This window comes from Acinonyx jubatus, chromosome A3 (genome assembly GCF_027475565.1).
Source record: "Acinonyx jubatus isolate Ajub_Pintada_27869175 chromosome A3, VMU_Ajub_asm_v1.0, whole genome shotgun sequence".
Taxonomy (NCBI): domain Eukaryota; kingdom Metazoa; phylum Chordata; class Mammalia; order Carnivora; family Felidae; genus Acinonyx; species Acinonyx jubatus.
The window spans coordinates 15702094-15725989 of NC_069388.1; the positions used below are offsets into that span (position 1 = coordinate 15702094).

A 23896-nucleotide genomic window follows, 5' to 3' on the forward strand; every position below is an offset into this window, starting at 1 on the left:
TTCCATTTCTGTAAAAAAACAGATTCAGGTATTTCTAAGGCTTCTTCCAATCTAAATATTTTAGGATGCCAAACTCTACAGGTTCTTATATTCCCAGGTAAATGTTCCCCTACTTAGTCATTTGTATGACACTCTCCTCTCATCATTGTTGCCATATCTGCATACCACCTGCACTGTTATATATATAAGTGAAACAGTTCCCAATTTTTTTTTCTTAAAATAGACTCCCAGTTTTAACTTAAATTTACCCAGCAAAATTTACATCACTTCTTAAATGGACAACCAGCGTTGCTGAAGCGGCCTCGGCCTGTGTGGCCAACCTAGTAATCTAAACTTCAGCAAACACCCTCAGTCCCACTGATTGCCTGACTCACCTTTTTTGGTATAGAGATCATGCACTCTTTCCAGAAAGGACAGCACTTCTGCAAGTCACGAAACAGAAACCAGACCCCCTTGCAGCAATCCCCAGGCACTAAGGAACCAGACCCCCTTGCACAATCTCCCAGAGCAGTGATAACGTCTCTAGCTGGCACGAGCAAGTCTGCACATAATCGAGAAATGTTGGGAACACTGCATTCCCTGTACCGATGACCTGCCCTGAATCCCTTGAAAAATCCCTGGGCCAGGCAGAAACCTCGGTGGAGTCGGCATTTGGAGAAGAGTCTGCCTTCTCCTCAGGTGGCCAGCCTCCTGAATAAAATTCATATTCCTTTCCAAGCAAAACTCACCTCTTGAGTATTGGCCTTTGGAGCCACGGGCAGCCGAACTTGGGGTTCGGAAACACGGCTTGCTACAAATGAACGGATTTCTGCAAGCACACACACTGATCCTAAAACAAAACAACGTTCCTTACCTGGAGATGGGTTTACCTTTTGGAGAGACCTGGAAAACGAAGCCTTCGCTCTGTCAAAAATGGAGGCAAGCGAATGTTAGAAACCTGTTAGGTACTAGCGGCGAACGAACTTCCCTCTTTGGTTTGAAACCGGACTTGCTCACTCTGCCTTTTTCAGCGTTACCTAATGTGTTCATGCACCCAAGACCCTCCCATTTACCCCAAGTGGTATATAGATTCCGCATTTTAAGAAACAACGCTCATCTTTCCCCGATTAGCTTGGACTCATCTTTCGGTTCTCAGATTAAATACAAATTCCTCAGAACACCCTTCCAGTGTGCGTAATTTTAACGGATTAAAACACACCCCCAACCACATTATTCTCCCCTCACATAGTAAGCGTTAATAAATAAGCTTTTATTGAAAGGACATTCCCTCATACTACTACTTCAGAGTACTCATCACCGTGTGTCACGGTGCATTTATGTTCGGTGTCAGGCTCTTAAGTAGGCCATAAATTCCTGTGTGTTTTTGTACCTCAGATCTCGACACATAACGGGCTCCCAGTGAATACAAGTGAGGTGAAGGAAAAAAGCCTTCACACCTCCTGCGGCTCTGGGCCGCTTTCGCCCCATCTCCCACCTCAGCGCCAGGCGGCGTTAACCCCGCCTTCTCCTTTAGCTCCAGGCCGGTTTAGCCCCGCCTCCTCCCTCACCGCCGGCCGGGTTAGCCCCGCCTCCTCCCTCAGCGACGGGTCAGGTTAGCCCCGCCTCCTCCCTCCCCTCTGGCTTGGTTTAGCCCCGCCTCCCGTATACGGCCAGGTCGATTTAGCTCCGCCTTCTCCCTCTACCAATGACAGAGGCTCTCTCGGGCAGCAGCGGCTGAGGGCGGTGGGCGGGGTCGCGCAATGACGCAACTCGCGCGTTTCCGGCCTGAGAAAACGTCGCGTTTCTGGGGAGACGCCTCGACTGGCAGTTACCACCGCGCTAGAAGCCTTCCGACCGGCCGCTTCCATCACCAGGCGTCACCATGGGGGCTGTGCTGGGCGTCTTCTCCCTCGCCAGCTGGGTGAGTCCAGGGTCTGATCTCTCCGTTGGACGTGTAGTTTGGGGGAGGGCAACAGGGAGTCCCAGGCCCAGACTCTGTCGGTCCTTGGCAGGGAGTGGGGGGGCACAGGCCCTGGGCTGCACAGAGTATCCGGGGGCCCAAATCAAAATCCGTGATTGCCCCTGGAGATTGGGATCACGCGGCTCGCCTTCCGGGTTTGTAGGGGGAACGTAGGAGGCCAGGCCGTCATTGTTTACAATTTCGATTGCCCCGCCCCCGTGAGCCTTCAGGCCTCTGGGTTCCTCTGGAGCTGGGACCTGAACCGCGGAATGACAGTTCCGGGGCGAGGGCGCTCTGCTTCTTTTCGAAGTACCTTCATAAGGTGGCGTCGTTTAATTTTGGGTGGCTTAAACGATATATTTATCCCATAGCATGGATTTGCCAATGCTACAGAGTATGTGGCAGAGCTGGGATTTTAACCAAGGCCTGTATGCAGTTCTGGTGCAAAGGAAAGAAAGCCTGGTGGATTATTATTCAAAATTGGAAGCCATGGCGTGAACATTTTGAGACCTTGTCCAAGGCATTTATCTCTGGCTTCCTGTAGCATGAGGATAATCACTCCAGCGTTCCTCACCTCGAGAGCTGCTGTGAGGATAAAGTGAATAAATTGGATTGAATCACTTTGTAGGTTGTAAACGGCCTATTTTAAAAAGGAAAGTTTAGGATCTAGGGACGAGAATATGGTGAGTTTCCTCATATACTTGACCCTGAGGATCATGATTCTTTAAAATCATTTTTTTGTTTCATAACTTCCCAGCTGATTTTGTTGATCAAGGACTCAATCTCAACTCATTATACTACCATTTCTTAGGGACAAAGTGTATTTTCCATTTTTTTTTAAAGATCTTAAGTAATCTTTACACCTAGTAGAGCTCCATCTCACAACCCTGAGATCAAGAGTCACATGCTCCTCTGACTGAGCCAGCCTGGCGCCCTTCCATTCTTTAAGGCTGTTGACCTTAAATCGGAAGGGTGTTTAGTCATTTGCAGGTTCCTTGAGAGCAGCGGTCTTCCAATTTTTTGACCTTGACCCAAAATAAGAAATAAATTTTATGTAGTCGATTTAATATGCCCAATTAGACCCAAGTTTCATGAAATAAATTTTACCTTTACCATCTGCTGTACAATTTTTCTTTCACATTAAAACAAATCCTGGTTGAATTTTATGATCCACTAGTGGGTCAGGCTATTTGCAAAATAGATTTAGGAAGAAATATAGTTAAGAAGGTAATTAATTAAGGAGTGATTTGTAATTTGAAACAAAGGTGTCTTTTTTTTTTTTTTAATCCTAACAACGTGCAACACATTTTGGCTTTGTTGTAAAGTTAAGATTTGAATTGATGCCATCAAAGCATTTCTCTCTATAAATTGCTTTTATATTTTATTAATCCCTTTTGTTCAACAGGAATAGCAAGAAGTGCAGTGTACCAGAGAATGGAATGAGGGAAGGGAAGAATAATAGGAAATAAAGTCAGAAAGGTAGCAGGGAGCCAGCCAAATCCTGTAGATAACCCATTGTTTGGTCTTGTAGGATAATTTAAGGACTTTGGCTTTTACTCTTAAAGTGACAGGGATCCATTATAGAAAAGAGGAATGATGGGATCTGATCTGTGTTTTAACAAGGTGGTTGTGTGGAGAACAGATGGTAGAAAAGAAAGAGCAGAGCAATGTAAAGGAGAAAAAACGTTCTTTGCATCCTCTGTGAGGTTAGTGGTTGGGGGTCTGTGAATTAAACTGACAAAAGACAGATTAGCACAAGAAAAAAGAGCTATGTACACATGCAACACACATATACACAGGATGTTTTTCATCATTCAGTGATTAATAACTCAAAAGGGTAGTTAGAAAATATGGCTTATTATATACCTAACTTAATAGGGGAGAAGAAAAGGGCTTTTATAGGATAGGTTTCTTTAGAGAAGACAGGTGGGTTTTTAGAACAAACAGGAGATAAGGAAGTTTGTGATAATACTTGTTTGTGTAGGTGCAGAGGTCTTTTGTCTTCTTCATGGCCATAAAACTCTTGGAGAGAGAGTTTATGGCAGCTTCATATCCTAGAAGTTGCTGCTTTTAGTTAGATGAAGAAAGCTCCAAGAAGGCTTTTTCCCATGTCCGTTGAATCTCAAATGTCTTCATCTTAAAATAACCTATACCAACTCTGGCTTCTGAATGGGTCACTTCAGCAGTGAGACAGGAGCCATTGCAGTTAATCCAGGTGAGTGATGATAGTAGTGGCTCAGACCAACATGATAGTTAAGGATGCTAAGAAGTGATCAGATTCTGGATATAGGGGCACCTGGGTGGCTCCATCGGTTAAGCGTCTGACCCTCAATTCAGCTCAGGTCATGACCTCACGGTTCATGAGTTCCAGTTCATGAGTTTCAGCCCTGCGTTGGGCTCTGTGCTGACGGTGCAGAGCCTGCTTGGAATATTCTCTCCCTCTCTCTCTCTCTCTCAAAATAAATAAATAAAAACTAAAAAAAAAAAGATTCTGGATATATATTCTGAGGATAAAGCTGATGTGCTCACAGATTGGGTGATGGTTTTGGAAAAAAAAGAAGGCATCAAGGATGACTCCACGGTTTTTGGCCTGAGTAACAGGAAGAATAGAGTTGTCATATACTGAGATAGGGAAATGATAATAACAGTAGGACAGCTTTGTTCCACAGATTGAGTACCTACTGTGTAAAGATACAGGAGACAAACAGTAGGTGGTCCCTCCTAAAGGTACTTAAAGTCTCCTGATATTTATAAACAAGTAAGTGGGTATGTTAGTTTGCTAGGGCTCGATAACAAAATACCACAAACTAGGCGGCTTAAGCAACAGAAATTTATTGTCTCTCTGTTCCTGGAGGCTAGAAGTCTGAGATTAAGGTGTCGACAGGGTTGGCTCCTTCTGAGGGTGATGAGAGAGAATCTATTCCATGCCTTTTTCCCAGCTCCGGGTGGTTTGTATCAGTCTTTGATATTCCTTGGCTTGTAGATCTCTGCCTTCGTCTTCAGTTGGTAGGTATTCTTCCCATGCTGCATGTCTGTGCTCAAATTCTCCTTTTTATGACACTAATCATGTTTAATTAGGTGCCCACTCTTCTCCAGCATAACATCATTTTAGCTAATTACATCTGCAGTGACTCTGTTTCCAAATTAGGTCACATTCTCCAGTACTGGGGATCAGGACTTCAACATACTAATTTGACACAGTTCAACCCATAACAAACAGTAGGCAGTTATTATGAGATTATTTTATGGGCCAGAAAATAAATAACTACAGAGAGTCAGGAGTGTGTGGATGCAGACAAAATAAACCTGAAGCGATTAGTGTCGTTGTTGACTGTAAAACCTCTGTTCCAGTCGCTGGCTAGCTACAGACCTCTGGGTCTTTTGGCCCAGATTATAGTTAAGAATTGGATACTGAATATGGGTGATCAATTTCCCATGGTTGTTGTGGTAACAAATGTTAATGGCTACCATGATAATATTGAGCCCCTGCTGTGTCAGGCATTATGCTACTTGCTGGATATTCCTGATACTAGCTCATTCTTCACACAGTAACTGTTTGGGTAGGTGGTGTTAATGCCCATTTTTACAGATGAGAAAACTGGGCTTTTAAGAAGCTTAACGTCTTGCTCCAGATCACACAAAACCATGATAAAGGCCACACAAGGTACCATCTATAAAAAGTAAAGACTGGGACCATACTGTGAGACCAGCATCCTCTACAATTTTTTTTTAACGTTTATTTACTTTTGAGACAGAGAGAGTCAGAGCATGAACGGGGGAGGATCAGAGAGAGGGAGACACAGAATCTGAAACAGGCTCCAGGCTCTGAGCTGTCAGCACAGAGCCCGACTCGGGGCTCGAACTCACGAGCCATGAGATCATGACCTGAGCCGAAGTCGGACGCTTAACCGACTGAGCCACCCAGGCGCCCTGTGTCCTCTACAATTTACATCTCCTGCTTCTGCTGATGATTCTGACTTTAGCCTGCCCTTGTGATGTGACTTAATGTCACCTGTGAAAGCAATTCAAGCACTTTCCTAATTAAGCCTACATAAAAATGACTCAAATTATGCCTTCCTCTGGAATGCTCACCGGAGATCCAGGTTACTTTTCTTTTTTTCAATTGAGGTAAAATTCACAGAATATAAAACTAACCATTTTAAAGTGTGTAATTTTGTGGTATTTAGTACATTCACAGTGTTGTACTGTCATCACATCTGTCTAGTGTAGAACATTTTCCTTCCCCAAAGGAGAAGCTCGATTCTCATTAAGAAGTCATTCCCCATTTCTTCACACCCCCCCCCCCCCATCCAGCCTCTGGAAACTAATGCTTTCCATCTCTGGATTTATTTATTCCAGATATTTCAGATAAATGAAATACAGTATGTGACCTTTTGTGTCTGGCTTCTTTCACTTAGCATGATGTTTTCTAGGTTCATCCATGCCGTACCATATATCAGTACTTCGTTCATTTTTATGACTGAGTAATATTCCATTGTGTGGATATACCACATTTTATGTATCCATTCATCAGTTGATAGACATTGGGTTGTTTCTGCCTTTGGCAACTGTAAATAGTGCTGCTTTGAACATTCGTGTACAGGCTTTTGTTTGAATACCTGTTTCGGTTCTTTTGGGTATCTATTTAGGACTGGAATTGCTGGGTCAAATGGTGATTCTGTAAGGACTCTCCAGGTTACTCTTGAAAGGAGCTAAATGGCTCTTGCTAACCTTATTTACGATGATTTCCATGTAATGTTGCTTTATGTTATAATATCAGATTTGGTAACTAGGTTCCTTAAATAGCAAGTGGAGTCAGGTTTTTATTTTTCTCAGTATTTAAAAAAAATTTTTTTTTAACGTTTATTCATTTTTGAGAGAGAGAGAGAGAGAGGAGGAGCACAAGTTGTGGGGGGGGGGGGTGATGGGAGAGAGAGGGAGACACGGAACCCAAAGCAGGCTCCAGGCTCTGAGCTGTCAGCACAGAGCCCGACGTGGGGCCTGAACTCACGAACTGTGAAATCATGACCTGAGTCGAAGTCGGATGCTCAACCGACTGAGCCACCCAGGCGCCCCTATTCTTCTCAGTATTAATATATACTGTTTTTCAATAAAGTATACTCTCTGTGTGAATATAACTAACATATACTGGGCTCCTTCCATGTTTTAGGCCTGTGTTGAGTACTCATTTCATACAGCAATGTGTGGGGGAGGAAGATTCTGTTATTGAGTCTATTTTACAGAGGGAGAAATAAGCTTAGCTTATGTAACTTGCTGAGGTAGAGTGACAGAAATAATATTGACTCCAGAATCCGTGCTTTTAATCACTTCCTCCTCCCAGCTATAACTGTCTCAGGTAAAGCTGTGAAAACCTGGCCGAACTCCTCATCTTCTGCTCTGTGACACTTACGACACGAAGAGGTCCACTGAAAGAGGTCTCACATGGCTGTGGTGTGCTTGTCGCAGGTTCCGTGCCTTTGCAGTGGTGCGTCATGTCTACTGTGTAGCTGCTGCCCCAATAGTAAGAATTCCACGGTGACCCGCCTCATCTACGCCTTCATTCTCTTCCTGGGCGCTGCTGTGTCCTGTATCATGCTGACAGAAGGGATGGAGTCTCAGCTGAAGAAGGTAAGGAGAAGTAACAGTGGCCTTAATGTGCTGGTTATTTGTATTATTTTTACAGTTGGCACAATTTTAGTTGTGATTAACGTCCCAACTTTTCACCATTGTAAAACTCAGTCAAGTTCATTGTAATTGTTGGGTTTTTAAGTTACTTTTGGGTATAGTCAAGACATAGACTATGAAAGGGTTAGTCCTTTTCCAGAAATAAAGGTCGTCAGAACGAACATCTTCAGAGTCTCATGTCACAACTCAGAGAAAGATATTAAAAGAGTGACACGAAAACATTATCTTTCCATGTATGTTTCACATTTAAACATTTACCTAGACTCGACCTTCACCTGTGGAAGGAGTCAGTTGCCATGAAAATTTGTGGCAAAATGGGAGATAACCTCATCAATAAGAAAAGAGCACTTCGCTTTTATTTGCAAAATACAAGTTGTTTCTACTGTTTGGTGATAAGGTTGCAAGTGAATTGGAAGGCAAAAAGTGAAGTCCCACAGGACAGTCTTGCAGTTGTTGAAGCAGTCAGTTTTAGATATCGAGGCTTTTTTGTGATGGGATAGAATCTTTGTTTAAATGTGGATATTGCCATAACATTGCAATTGCTTTTTCCAGATCCCTGGATTCTGTGAAGGGGGGTTTAAAATCAAGGTGGCTGATATAAAGGCAGATCAAGATTGCGACGTGCTGGTTGGTTATAAAGCTGTATATCGGATCAACTTTGCCTTGGCCATCTTTTTCTTTGTCTTCTCTCTGCTCATGTTAAAAGTAAAAACAAGTAAAGATCCCAGAGCAGCAGTACACAATGGGTATGTACAATTTATTTTATTATTTACTTGCTATATTATGGCGTGGATCCTCCTGTTGAGTAGTTAATGTTGCTATTCGGATGGAAGCAGTAGAGTGTATGAATCGGTGGTCCACATATATTTTTGATCTGTTTCTGACCTATTGTACATGTGAGGTTGTTTCAGTGTTATTTCCAGTTGGAGCTCTGTAGCACAGAGAGGGTAGAGGGGATGAGGAAAATCTTGTCCTTTCTTTTAATATCTTTGTTTCAGGTTCCTAGATTTTTATCAAACACCCGTGAAAACAGTTCACGCACTGTGCTAAGCACTGCACACACACAGACACATACACTTTTTATTGTTAAAAGAGAAAAATATACCTGATATATTAAACAGTATACAGAAAAATAAACTGGATCACTGATTTACACATCTGTTGTTTTCCATTCCTGACTGCCCCCAGTTCCTCTTAGTTTCAAGTAATTCTTTTTTTTTTTTTTAATTTATTCATTTTGAGAGAGAGTGAGAATGCACAAGTGGGGGAGGAGCAGAGAGAGAGAGAGAAACAGAGAAAATCCCAAGTAGGCCCCACACTTGTCAGCACAGAGCCCAAAGTGGGACTCGAACCCTGGACTGCAAGATCATGACCTGAGCCAAAATCAAGATTCGGATGCTTAAACCAACTGAGCCACCCAGCTGCCCCGGTTTCAAATAATTCTTATTTGAAGACTGAAAGTTCTGTAAACTTTATATGTATCATAATCCCCTTTTTATAGATGCAGTAACTGAACTTCAGAGAGATTGGAGTGTCTGAGATTTCTGAGCCAGTGAGAGTTAGAGGTAGGATTGAAACTCAGTTCTGTCCAGCTCCAAAGCCTGATTCTTTTCACTCTGCCATACAAGGCAGTCTTTAAAGATCATGAACTGAAAGCCAGCTTTGGTCCTGGCTCTGTCAGTGATGAACTGTGTGATTGTGGGCACAAGGCACTTAGGTCCTGTATTGTGAAAGAAGGATTAGACGATAACTTTTTCCTAGATCCAATAATTAGTTGCTTCATATTTAGCTAACATTGTTAGTTTAGAATGCCCCAGAATTCTAGAAAAATTCCTATCTTTAATTGCTAAATGTAGGGAAATTCTTAAGTTACGTGTTTTTCTCTTACATCTATGAGTGATTTGTTCTCTGGGCTAATGTTTGTCTCTAAATTGTATGAAAGATTGAGTGAAACAGCTTCATATCAAATGAAGGGATAAGCCCAGACAATCATGTTGGAAATGCTGAGTCTTTATTTTTGCATTTCAGAAATTCACTTTTCTCAGCATAAGGGCAAAAACATTTCATAAATGTACTTTTTTATATTTTAATAGGTTTTGGTTCTTCAAAATTGCTGCCATCGTTGGTATCATGGTTGGCTCTTTCTACATCCCTGGGGGCCATTTTGCCACAGGTATGCTACTAAGGGGGTTAATTATAATATACACAGACTCTACAAATGATGGAGTTTAAGCTACATTTTCATTACTGGTTTTGCAGAACTGGCAATTGAATGAAGTGGTATTCAACTATATGACTCAGTACTAATATTAAGATAGTAATTAATTGTATGAACCCAGGAGGCATTCAGCCCACTTCTCAGCTGGAACCATATTTTGCCAGTATCTTAATATAGCTTACCTTCTCACTTGGCAGTACTAAGTTAATCAGAGAGCTTGTCAACATAGGGACCTGTAGGAACTCATATGTGCTCATATCCCTGTCTTAATCTGCTTTCTTACCATAACATCAAGTGACTTCTGTGGATTTCCACTGTGATTTTTTTTTTTCCCTTGTAAAATAAAGGAAAATGCTTACTGTACCATTTGGAATGTCAGATCCCAAGCTCCCCTTGGCACAAGCTAGAACAACTTTTAAAAGGTCTAAAACCCAACAAAACACTTCTCAGAGAATGCCTTTGAGTTTGGATTTGGAATAATTTTGCTGTGCTGCTGGAGACAGAATATTCTTTACCACCTCTTACTTGAATTGAAATTGTTTTAAAATGTTGGACAGTGATATTCTGAAATGTTACTCCTGTGGTTCAGAATACCTTTGTTCTTTTGCTTTGTAGCCTGGTTTGTTGTTGGCATGGTAGGGGCCTTTTTGTTCATCCTCATCCAGCTAGTGCTGTTGGTAGACTTTGCTCACTCTGTGAATGAATCATGGGTAAATCGAATGGAAGAAGGAAATCCAAGGTGTTGGTACGCTGGTAAGTATCTGAACTCACCTATAAGAGCCATACTGCATTATGCTACATTAAACACAATGTACGTTAGACACTATTAACTATAGAGAACCAACTGAGGGTTGCTGGAGGGGAGGTAGGTGGGGGAATGTGCTAAATGGAGGCGGGCATTAAGGAGAGCACTTGTGTTGAGCACTGGGTATTGTATGTAAATGATGAATCACTAAATTCTACTACTAGAATTACCATATATGTTGTTATCATATATTGTCATATATGTTAATAACTAGAATTTAAATAAAAACTTGAAACAAAAAAATAAATAGGATGTGCAGTAAAAATCTTCATTGATTTAAATGTATAAACTTCCAAATGAGAGCTGACTTTTTAAAAACTACAGTTTTCCAGTTGAGTCAGTTCTTTTTTTTTTTTTTTTTTTTAATTTTTTAACATTTATTTATTTTTGAGAGACAGAGAGAGGCAGAGCATGAGCAGGGGAGGGAGAGAGAGAGAGAGAGATACAGAATCTGAAGCAGGCTCCAGGCTCCGGGCTGTTTGTTAGCACAGAGCCCAACGCAGGGCTCGAACTCAAGAACTGTGAGACTATGACCCGAGCTGAAGTCGGAGGCTTAACCGACTGAGCCACCCAGGCGCCCCAAGTCAGTTCTGAATTGTATACATTACTGGAAGGAGGAAGCACAGATAACATAAATCATTGGCTTCTCTCAATTCATTTATTTTGAGATTTATAATGTAACTAGATGTGTTTAGATAAAGAAAAACAGTTGTATATAGTGATGTAGTTTTGGTTTTGATTTCCTTGTTGCCATAGACAGGGGATTCAGGTGGGTTATACATACGGGTCATCTGCCCACATCCCTCAGGCAGATAGAAGTGAACAGTCCTTACTGCTTTATTCAGAATATGACTCACACCCCTTGTAAAAGCTTTCTGGTAGAAAAAGGGCACTTAAAATTTCTAGGGTGGAAATAGGATATACAGCTTGTAACAATGGGGTGGGAGTTGAGTTCTCTCCTTACTAGGGGCAATGACCCAGCATACCTCATTTAAAAAAAATAAATGGACCAGGACCCAGCTCCTGCCCCTCCACCCATTATAAAAGTAATAGCGAGGCACCTGGGTGGCTCAGCCGGTTAAGCGTCTGACTTGGGCTCAGGTCATGATCTCACAGTTCGCAGGTTTGAGCCCCACGTCAGGCTCTGTGCTGACAGCACAGATTCTGTGTCTCCCTCTCTCTCTGCCCCTCCCCCAGTCACACTCTGTCTCTCTCTCAAAAATAAAATAAACACTAAAAAAATAAAAAGTAATAGCTGCTCTGTGTCAAGAACTCGGAAAACCAAAAATCACAAAAGAAAACATTCCCCCATAATCCAACTCTTCAGTAATTAATACTCACTGTTAACATATTAGTCTATGTCTTTCCAGACTTTTTTTTTTTTAAGTTTATTTATTTATTTTGAGAGAGAGGGAGAGAGAATCCCAAGTGGGCTCCATGCTGTCAGTGCAGAGGCCAGCACGGGCCTCAATCTCATGAACCAGTCTCACGAATCATGAGATCATGACCTGAGTCGAGATCAAGAGTCAGACACTTAACCAACTGAACCCCCCAGGTGCCCCTCTATTTACTTCCATTTTTTATAATTCATTTGGACTCACTCAACTTTAGAAGAATTTGATAATGAGCTGAGCATTTGCCATACTTTGGAGTAACTAAAAAGTAGAGAAATCTTGCATGTTCTTATGGAAAAACATTAGGAACTATGCTAATAATTTAATATACATTATCATTTGATAGTAATATATACATCATTTAATTTTAAACATGCAAAATCCATGGAGATTATGATAAATGGAAACTAGTTTTCTCAAATAAGTCTGCTGTGAATTAAGTATAAGTTAATTGAGCTCAATGTTGCTATAGTTGGTCTGAGCATACTGTTACTCTGTCATGTTTTCTAATTTTCAGAGTTACACAGCTAATTGTTGATTGTCCATGTGAACAGAAAGGAATATTATTTTAGGTTCTTAAAAAGAGCAAATATACCACTTTCCCACAATGATGTGGTCTCACAGTGACAGGAAACAGGTTTATGTGGCAGTAGCTGCAGAGGACAAACATCATAAAAGATGCCTGTCCATTGTTTTCTGCTAACACCATCCCTGGCATCTAGCTTACTGGACCTCAACCAGTTTGACGGCCCAGAAGTTTTGTAGGTTCCTAAGAAAGGCTTGTAATGAACATTACTTTGCATACAGTTGGAGTTTACTCTAGCTGCAATGATCACATGTCTGGTTTTTCAACCCATGGAATCAAGTAAGGTAGTCTAGGAAGTGAATTCAGTTGCTTGGTGGATTTTTGAATTTAACATTGAGCTGCCTCTAATGCTGTCTGAAACATCAGCCTTGGGTCTCCTGTAATTTTCCTGTAAGATGTTGACCACCCTAACAATAAAATAATGTGTCTTTATTTTTATATGGAGTAGAAGACAATTGGTCTTCATTAGAAAAGTTTGTTACAATCACGAGCATTCATGTTGGCTTCCCTTTTTCTAGCTTTACTCTCCGTCACAAGCATCTGTTACATCCTGTCAGTCGTGTTTGTCGGGTTATTCTATGCATACTACACCAAACCGGATGGCTGCACGGAGAACAAGTTCTTCATTAGTATTAATTTGGTCCTTTGCGTTGTGGTTTCTGTTATATCCATCCACCCAAAAATTCAGGTATGGTCTTCTGCTTCGTCCTCCTGTGACAGATTTTTAATTGATGCTAAACTTTAACTGACATAATCTTTTATGTGAGTTTATGTTTAAGATTATGTACTTAAATATTTTCCCATATTATGATAAAGTCTTTATAATTATAACTTAGTAACTGTAAAGTGTGCCATTGAGTGAATAATTTCCCTGTCATTTAAAAAAAAAAAAAACCCTAGGTAACCTGAAAATTTATAGCTCTTATAAAATACTTTACATCGTGAGTGATTCTTAGGAAACCTTAGCCAAGATATTAAACTAGAAAATCATTGCTTTTAGTATTTAAAAATAAAACTCAAGTGTGCAAGTTTCACCATTTAAAAACCATACTTAAAAAATCGTAGAGTTGTAGATGAGAAATATGAAAAGAATATGAGACATTGCCTCTCCTTTCAAAAATGAAAAAGCTGAAGTTGCAGAGAGATGATGGATCACCTGGTAGCTAGTTAGGCCAGAGCTAAGCTTAGATTCTCCTACACCAAGGGACTAGTAAATCAAGCCCCTGTGGGATATACAGGAATTCCAGGACTATGAAATCCCTTGAGAACCAATAGTACATGGTTCCTCTTTCTCAGTTCTTTTTCAGGCTAACTCAGACTGACAGGTTACCTTTCATCTTTCAGCTGTCAAGTAGAATCAGCAGGTTCTCAGTTAATAGTATTTCAGGGGAGCCTAGGGAAATCCACTGGGTTTTAGGAAGTCAGCCCTTGCAGTTCCTGTGGCATTGTTTTCTTTTTGATTTCACAGGAACACCAGCCTCGTTCTGGTCTCTTGCAGTCCTCTCTCATCACCCTGTACACCATGTACCTCACCTGGTCAGCCATGTCCAATGAACCTGGTAAGGGAATGTCGATAGCACATTCATTTGATGAGAAGAAAGTAGGAAATTACTCTTGGCAGGTGCAAAACTAGAGGTAGAGCAAACATTAAACAGGCGAACAAACAAAAAAGTTCACTCCAATGTACAGTGTTAACTATGATGCAGATACTTACATTTCAAGTTTTATTCTTCATGTCCGTTCTTAGCTGTTCATAGCTGATAGCCTGAAGGACCACAGTCCTTTATACAGTCTAAGCTTTTCCCTGAACTTAGACTAAGTCAGACTAGTTAAGAGTTGGACAAGGCAACATTGTTTTGGCCCTCTGTAGCATTTTTTAATTGAATTTCCTTTGGTGTTAAGGCTCTAGAAGAAATGACTGTGAGAAATCTCCTTTGCATTGTGTCTCACTCAATAGGGTATTCTGTGGACTTGTTTTAAAGGAAAACAGTTACTGCAGACCTTCCAATGATGACTCAACTTATTGTTTTTGTACTCCTATTTAACTATGTAAAAACAAAACTAGGGAAAAATTCCTTGCGCTTAAAGCCTTTGTAAAACTATAGACGCAAAAAGATTTGCCAGTAAACTTCAAAATCCGTAAAATGAAGATTGACATTTATGAAATTTGACAAATATTTTGTTGCATCTTTTTTTCTAAAACTAAGTCACTGATTGCAACACAAATATGTCTAAGTTTCCAGGTTCTTTTAAGTATAGCAGTCTCATGCTATACATCATGACTGAATAAATGTGTGAGCATATCCCTCAAATTGTTTCCTGGAACAAGAAGAGTTCTAAGGATAATAAATTTTCCATTTTCAGATCGTTCCTGCAACCCTGGCCTGTTCAGCATTGTTACACACATGACTGCACCAACTTTGGCTCCTGGAAATTCAACTGCTGTAGTCCCTACCTCTGGTCCGCCCTCAAAGAGTGGGCATCATCTGGATCTAGAGAATTTTATTGGGCTGACAGGCTTTGTTCTCTGCCTTTTGTATTCTAGGTAAGTTAAAAAGTACTTGGGACAAGATTCTTAGGACAGTTAATAATAGAGCAAAGAAGCTATTTTCTTTTCAAAAAGCAGTGTGAGGAATTAAAAACAACAATTTAACTCTTCTTTATGGGAAGCCCTTGACTTGCCTCAGTTACTCAGCCATGGATATTTCTTAAAGCCCAGTAAATTGTCTCATCAAATAATTCCTTCCAAACTGACATAGAGATACCTTCTCTTTCACTAGAGGATAAAGTCTTCATCTGACCCTAGATCAACTAGAGTAATGGCTCTGGTTGATATTTTTTTGTAAGAAAATCTTTATTTCCTGATCATTGTAAAAAAAATAAACAATTACAGAGGTGCCTGGGTGGCAGTTAAGTCAGTTAAGTGTCTGACTCTGGATCTCAGGTCATGATCTCACAGCTTGTGAGTTTGAGCCCTAAGCCGGTCTCTGCACTGTCAGCGCAGAGCCTGCCTGGGTTTCTGTCCTTCCCTCTCTCTGCCTAACCCTCTCCCTCTCCCTTTCTCCCTCACCCCAACCCCCCCACCCCCATGCGTGCATGCACACTCTCTCTCTCTCAAAATAAATAAACTTAAAAAAAAAACCAAAACTACAGAATTCTGTTACAGCTAATTTTAAAGTCTCTAGTTAATCCAAGAGCTCAGATATAACCTATTTTAGCACTTTGCACTCCTATATATGTAACATTGGAATAAGCAAATGTATAGATAAAAGGTGATTCATTTCTTACCCATTTTTATTGGTATTTTCTGCATAATAGCATATGTTATTTTAATAATTAAAAATATGAGGTAAAAATGGGCAAGGATATATTTATGTAAATTGACAAGTGAGAAAAGTATAAAGTGGAGAATGAAAGTATCCTCACTCCAAATTTACCTCTTCCATGGTTAACATTATATGGTACATAATAGTTCACACTTTTCCCCTTTGCTTATACTTAAGTGTCTGTCAATCTATTTGTATCTGTAGAAATATACACAATTTTATGTATAGTTATATACATGATATCACTTGATAAATAATAACTTAAAATCAATTAGGAATGTACCATATAAATCCATGTAGTATTCTCAGATATGAACTTTGTTGTTATAATTTGGACAGCTTTCCACATTTTGTGTAGATTTATCTTTTTTTTTTTTTTTTTTTGATGCTTGCTTAAAATATGGATTGGCACACTATAGCCCTTGTGCTGGCTGCCTACTCTTGCGAATAAAGTTGTATGGGAACACAGCTGTGCTCATGTGTTTGTTATATTGTCTGATCTTTTTTGTTTGTTTTGCTTTTGGCCTAACGTGTTGTGTATTGCTTTTGAGATATAATTTCCATACTATAAAATTCACCCTTTTAAATTATACTACTCAGGTTTTTAGTCTATTCACAGGATTGTGCAACCATCACCACAATCAGTTTTAGAACATTTTATTTTGCCAAAAAGAAACCATGCTCATTAGCAGTCACTTTTCTATTCCCTCCCTCTCCAGTCCTTGGCAGAAATGAATCTCCTTTTGTCTCTGTAAATTTGCTTATTCCAATGTTTCATATATATGGAATCATAAAATACATGGTCTTTTGTGACTTTTTTTTTTACTTAGTATAATGTCTTCAAGGTTCATCCATGTTATGACATATCAGTACTTAATTCCTTTTTATTGTTGGAAATAATACTCTGTTGTGTGCATATATACCACATTTTGTTTATCCTTTATCAGTTGATGGATGTTTTGGGGTTGTTTCCACTGTGGGACTAGCATGAATAATGCTGCTATGAACATATGTGTGCAAGTTTTTTGTGTGGATGTACACTTTAAATTTTCTAGGATACATACCTAGTTGTAGAATGGCCGGGCTGCCAAAGTATTGTCTAAAGTGGCTACATCATGTTACAGTCCCAGCAGCAATGTATGAGTCTTCCAGTTTCATCAGTTCTTAATCAAAATACTGTAATTGTCTTTTTTTTGTTGTAGCCATTCTAGAGGATGTGAAGTGGCATTCCATTACGGTTTTGATTTGTGTTTTCCCGGCAACTAATGATATTGAGCATTCTTTTCATGTGCTTGTTAGCCATTTGTATATCCTGAAGAAATGTCTGTTTAGATCTTTTGCCTACTCTTAAATTGGGTTATTTGTCTTTTTATTGTTTTTTTATTTTTTTATTTTTTTATTTAAAAAAAAATTTTTTTTTTAACGTTTATTTATTTTTGAGACAGAGAGAGACAGAGCATGAACGGGGGAGGGGCAGAGAGAGAGGGAGACACAGAATCTGAAACAGGCTCCAGGCTCTGAGCCATCAGCACAGAGCCCGACGCGGGGCTGGAACTCACGGACCATGAGATCATGACCTGAGCCGAAGTCGGACGCTCAACCGCCTGAGCCACCCAGGCGCCCCCTTTTTATTGTTTTTATATATGACTTGAGTAAGGGGTCCAGCTTCATTCCGTCATGTGTGGGTACCTACTTGGCTCAGCACCCTTTGTTGAAAAGACCATTCTTTCCAACATTGAGTTGTCTTGGTATCCTTGTCAAAAATCCATTGACCATAAATGTAATGGTTTATTTCTGGACTTGTAATTCTGTTTCATCGATCTGCGTATCTATCCTTATTCTAGTACCACACGGTTTTGATTACTGTAGCTTTGTACTAAGTGCTGAAATCAGGAAGCGTGAGTCCTCCAAATTTGTTCTTTTTCAAGATTGTTTTGAATATTCTGAGTCCCTTGCATTTCTATGTAAATTTTGGGTTTAGCTTGTCAGTTTAATTGAGATTTAAATAAATAAGGATTGCATTGAATCTGTTCGTCAACTTGGGGAGTATTACTATCTCAACACTATTAAGGCTTCTAGTTTATAACATAGGATGTTTCATTTAAGTCTTCAGTTTCTTATCAGTGGTTTAGAGTTATTAGCATACAAGTCTTAAACATTTTTTTTTTTTTGCATTTCTAAGTATTATAAGTTCGATTTTTTTTAATTAAAAAATTTTTTTAATGTTTATTTTTGAGAGAGAGAGAGAGAGAAAGAGAGAGAGAGCGCGCGCGCGTGAGTGGGGGAGGGGTAGAGAGAAGAAACACAGAATCTGAAGCAGGCTCCAGGTTCTGAGCTGTCAGCACAGAGCCCGATGCAGGGCTCAAACTCACAAGCCATGAAATCATGACCTGAACTGAAGTTGGACGCTTAACCATCTGAGCTACCCAGATGCCCCATAGGGAGATTGTCTTCTTAATTTGTCTTTTAGGTTGTTCATTGTTAATGTGTAGACATAGAATTGTTGTATATTGATCTTGTGTCCTGCAAGATTATTTATTGATTCTAATAGTATGTGTATTCCTTAAGGTTTTCCATGTACAAGGTCAAGTTATCTGCAAGTAGAGACCATTTTACTACTTTTCCAATCAGGATGCCTTTTATCTTTTTCTTGCCTAATTACTCTGACTCGAACCTCCAGTACCACGCTGAATAGAAATGGGGACAGTAGACTACCTGTCTTGTTCCTGATCTTAGCAGGACAGCTTTTAGTCTTTCACTATTAAGCATGTCTGCTCTGGGTTTTTCATAGATGCCCTTTATCAGTTTGAGGAAGTTCTCTATTCCTAGGTTGAGTGTTTTTATCAGGAAAAGGCATTATTAGATTTTAGTCAAATGCTCTTCCTATGTCTGTTGAGATGATTGTGTGGTTCTTGTCGTTTAGTTGTATGTACTTTTTTTTTTTTTATTCAGTCATTTAACACACTTACAGTTAGCATCTGCTATTAGAAACGCAGAGATGACTACAGTCGTTGTTGTTGAGGAGTTCTAGGACTAGCAAGAAAGACAGGCATGGTAAGTGCTACAGCAGAGGGAAGCATAAGGAGCTGTGGGATTTTAACCCAGCCTGGTGATGAACTGATGTCCGGGAAGGCTTTCTAGAAGATGTGGCATATAGAGAACTGAAGGATAAGTAAGTTAGCTGGGAGAAGGTTTGTGGGTGGTATATTCCAAGCATAGAAGAGGCACTTGTGAAGTCATGGAAGCAGACATTGAGAGCATAGTGAAAACTCCTAAGCAGTTAAGCCATCAAATAGTAACTGATAAAAGTACTCTCTTTTTTTTAAGTGATCCCTACATTGAATGTGGGTCTTGAACTCACAACCCTGAGATCAAGAGTCATGTGCTCTACTGAGTAAGCCAGCCAGGTGCCCCCACCCCTGCTGTCTTGTGATGACAGGTTGCCCTCCAGAAGGCCTTCAGTCCCCAAATAGTAGTTCAGGAATAACCGTCATGTATATAGGGCAATGGCAGCAATTCACCTCCTAGCCCCTTTCTGATTTGTCTTCTTTTGGATCACTTTCCAGCATCCGCACTTCCAACAATAGCCAAGTAAGCAAGCTGACCTTGTCAGGAAGTGACAGCGTGATCCTCCGTGATACAACCACCAATGGTGGCAGTGATGAAGAAGATGGACAGCCTCGGCGGGCTGTGGACAATGAGAAAGAAGGAGTGCAGTACAGCTACTTCTTATTCCACTTCATGCTCTCCTTGGCTTCCTTGTACATCATGATGACCCTGACCAGTTGGTACAGGTAGGAGGCACAGACTAACCAGGTGGAAGACCACTTGGCCCCCTTGAAAATCTCCATCCATTGCTTGACCCCAGAACCCCCTTGTCTTGCCCATATCATGAAGTTGTGTTCAGTGCTCTTTTCTGAAGTGCCTTTGAGTTTTTCTCCTATTGGATTTAAAATCCAGTTGGAGTTCTTACAGTACAAATCATGGAGACCCCTTCCACACTTGAGTTACTTGAGAGAGAAAATCATGACATAAAGCAGCCTGACCCATCTTTGTTTACTAATTTTCCTCTATATGTGGCCATATAGAGTATTCCGGTCAAAGTAATGATGTGATACAGAAGGCAAGTTTGAGGGATGCCATTTCAATGTAGACTTTTGCCAATATCTAGAATAGCTAGACGTTCCTAAAGAACTTTGCCCAGGGGATACGGTAGTCAGAGTTCTTCTTGCTAGCAAGAAGATAAAAGCTCTTTGAGAGGCAGAGTCCCCTGCTTATAAAAAAGTAATAATAGCAGCTTTCTCAAGTTCCTCCTAGAACCTTACTAGAGAGTAGTGTCAGCCTCCTCCTTGGCTTTGGCCAGGGGGCTGCTGGATACTGATAACAGGCTCCTTTACTTGACTCTCTTCTGTTTTCTTAGTCCCGATGCAAAGTTCCAGAGCATGACCAGCAAGTGGCCAGCCGTGTGGGTTAAGATCAGCTCCAGCTGGGTCTGCCTCCTCCTTTATGTCTGGACCCTTGTGGCTCCACTCGTCCTCACCAATCGTGACTTCAGCTGAGCCTCTGAGAATTCATAAAGGTCTGCTTTGCTGAAAGTCCATATCTATTTTACTTTTGCTTCAACTAAAATATTAAGTGAACAGTTTGCAAATTTGACTATATCCAGGTTTGTATCAGAGGGCAAGATAGAGTAATGCTTGATGCAGGATCTGAACTTTTCATTTATATGTATATTATGTTTATTTGTAAGGATATATCGCAAAGGGAACATTTTGCGTTTTAAAGTGAACCACAGCTGTGCTGTGAAGAGTTCTTTATTGAGACCTATAGGATCCTACAACTTTGATTTAAAATGTAAGAAAAATGTTGGATATTTGAGGCCAATCATTAATATATTTCTATTGCAGTATCCTTAAAAAGCAAAAAACGAACACAAAAACCACCATTTCTATGACGGGTTTCCTCTGTGAAGTCTTTACTTGTGTGATGCAAACACTCTGTTCGGTCCTTAAACCCCTACTATGTGTAGCATCATAGTACTTAGGGAGGAGTGTGTGTGTGGGTCCTTCCCCAGAAGAGCAGGGTGGCTGATGTGACTACTGCTTCTACAGCTTGAGTTTGTTCAATTCGTGTTTTACACTACAGCATTGATGCTGCACGATTATAGCTTTGCCAGAAGTGCTTTCCATAAGCGCTTTGTAGGTTTGGTTAAAATGAAGATTCACTTGGGAAAACAGTGTGACTTTAGGTCAATGTACTTATCTTGTTATATGAGTATGTAAAAGTAAATGCATGTGAATTTATTATATTTGCACTATAAAGTTATTTGATTAAAATGGAGACTTAAGCTTTGAAGGATTCCCCCCCTTTTTTTACAGCTTTTATGAGTTAGCAGCCATCCTATATTTTTTAGACCTATATGGGCAGTCGGGTTTATCAAGCATTGAGCAGAATGTGCCTGTCCTTTCTAAAACGTAAGGTCTGGCTAGTAAGTAAAGGCTTGAACTCATCCAAAAATTGTACTAATAATCTTCCCTGGATAAGACACTTGCATAGATGAGAGGCAAGGCAGGCGGGCACCGTCAGGAAACTTCTTCAGGAGAGGTAGCACACAAGGAGGTAGAATAGAACGGTCTGTTCCGTACCAGGCTCTGTCAGGTTCGAGGATACAACTTTACTCGTGACAGACACCAGCTCTGCCATCTTGGACTTAAAGTTTAGAGGAGGGCGAAAATGAGCTGACAGGTGTACAGCATGGTGTGATTAGTGCTGTGATTGAGGAATTGCGGAGGACCCAAAGGAGAGGTGCCTGGGGTGATGGGGGCAGGGGGTTGTCCTGGTAGGCTTCCTGGAAGAAGTGGCATCTAGGCCAGGGATTGTTAGGAGCTAGCTGAGAGAGAATTGGGGAAGTGGGCTGGCATTGCCGAGGGGTAGACAGAACTGCACGTCAAAGGCAGGGAGATGAAAACCCATTCGGTAAGGCTGGAATGGGGAGAAGAGGCAGGGATTGGGTCACGAAGGGGTTCGCAACTCACACTGAAGAGTTTGAACCTTACATTGAGAGCAGCAGGGAGCATATTCATAGTGACGTAAACAAATGGTCTTCAGTCACTGCGGCTGACACGTAGAGAAGGCATTTAGAGATGAGACCGGGGCAGGCCACGGACCATTTGAAACAGAGGAGTGAAAATGAGGATGGGGAGAAATTGATAGCTGAGCCACTCAGTAATTAAAATTTTAAAACTGGCAATTGATTAGATACAGGGAGAGGCAGATTCTGGAGTGATGCTGGTTTCAATCATCTGAGTCCGTGGGGTTCCATTTATATGGTGAGAGACAAGAAGAGGAACAAATTGTACCAGAAGGCTGGAGTTGGTCCCTTAAGAATGGCTAAGAACATAGGCTTGGAAGTCAGACTGTTGGGGTTTGTATCCAGCTTTGCCATTTCTGTCTGTCAAACTGGGCGGCTAATATTTATTGAGTACATACTATGCTTTATGACCTTGGGCCGGTGATTATCTGTGTGACTCTGAGCCTCAGCATTTTTCTCGTTTGAATAAAAAATAGTACCTAGTACATAAGATTGTTTAAAAGTGTAAAGTTACTCTGCAAAGTGCTCAGTGCATTGTAAACACTCGAGTGGTAGCTGCTGGTCTGGCCGTGGGCTAAAATGAGACTAGACAGCATTCACAGGTGAGAGGTGTTCAGCCACGGTCTGATGGAGGCCAGATTTAAGGTGTTCTTACAGAACTAAACAGGTAGGACACAAAGGGCACCATCTCAGTTGGGATGGAGGTTGGGGGATGGGGTAGGGAAGCAGCACTTGCCAGGAATTGTTGGAACCACCATGTTTTAAAAGAGTGCTTTATATCAAGGTATAGAGATAGAGTAGCAAGGGAGTTGGGGGGCAAAAAGGGGGGGTTTAGCCCTTTGCTTTGCCAGTGTAAAGCAGACACCCCACTTTTCCTTAATAGCAAGGATAGCCAGATCAAGCCTTTAAAGGTCCCGAACGTCAAAAACATGACGGTGTAACATCCCCCACCTTATGTAATGCAAAATAAAGCAATACTAAATTGTAAAATAAGTGTAACAGAGTCCAATAAAGTTATTTTTTCTCATGATGATAACTTTGATATTAATTTGAAATAACAAATTTCCTTTGAAAATTAGGGAGCAGTATCCCTGTTTGCTTGGCTGTACTCTAAGAATAACTTGGCCTGTTGCTAGGAAACCTGGTATTACTCAAGACTCAAGTGAATTGTACACGTGAGTGCTGAATTATACATAGGCATAAATAATGTCAGCATGTTGAAGAAGCCCTGGATCATACTTGAAACAGGAGAGGATTTCGAATCATCGGATCAGACAGTAAAAGGCACGCACGGCCTGGCTCTAACCATCAAGAGAAACTGGGCTCCAGTCTGACTACCCGGTTTTGAAACCCAGCTCCACTACTTGACTTGCTGTGTGTCCTTGGGCAAGCTGCTTAACTTCTCTGTACCTCGTTTCCCTCCCTCTGTACCTCCTTCTCTGTACCTTGCAGTACTATTACTTAAGTACGCTTAAAGGTTAAATGAAGTTATCTATGTGAAACACTTAATGTAATGGATGCCCAGCGCTTACTGGCACCAGGAACTGTTAGCTATCCCTGGAAGAATCTGAGCCCCCTCCAGAAAGTACAGCTGGGCCTTAAGAACTGAAACATTTGCATGTTGTCTCTACCATTGTGTGCAGTGAACACCATTCTCTGTATATGCTGGGGTCTTCTAAGTGCACACGATCTTCGGAGGTGACCAGCCCCAAGTCTAGAGGTGCATGGTGTTGCCACAGGGCCTCTCCCTATCTGACGTGGAAGGAGGCTCTGCCCAAGCCGCCATGTACCGTGAATCACAAAACTTCAGAACCTCTGTCCGAGCTGTCATTGTCGCAAAAGGACTCCATGC

General features: G+C 40.9%; 1 protein-coding gene across 1 annotated transcript; it reads left to right on the top strand.

Annotated features, from left to right (window-relative positions):
• Positions 1-1720: 1720 nt before the first annotated feature.
• On the top strand, positions 1721-23037 carry SERINC3 (serine incorporator 3). Its single transcript, XM_015065407.3, has 10 exons — positions 1721-1900; positions 7406-7567; positions 8177-8370; positions 9718-9797; positions 10458-10595; positions 13146-13315; positions 14096-14186; positions 14992-15172; positions 19520-19747; positions 20374-23037. The coding sequence occupies exons 1-10, from the start codon at positions 1862-1864 to the stop codon at positions 20510-20512; spliced, it is 1422 nt and encodes a 473-aa protein (XP_014920893.1). The 5' UTR covers positions 1721-1861; the 3' UTR covers positions 20513-23037.
• The last annotated feature ends 859 nt before the right edge of the window (positions 23038-23896 follow it).

What these genes read in the sequence shown, in the direction of transcription:
- SERINC3 (XM_015065407.3), top strand. Translation starts at nt 1,862, where the DNA reads ATGGGGGCTGTGCTGGGCGTCTTCTCCCTCGCCAGCTGG. An exon ending in CCATCCACCCAAAAATTCAG is followed by an intron (nt 13,316 to 14,095) that starts GTATGGTCTTCT and finishes TTGATTTCACAG; the next exon opens with GAACACCAGCCTCGTTCTGG. An exon ending in ACCCTGACCAGTTGGTACAG is followed by an intron (nt 19,748 to 20,373) that starts GTAGGAGGCACA and finishes CTGTTTTCTTAG; the next exon opens with TCCCGATGCAAAGTTCCAGA.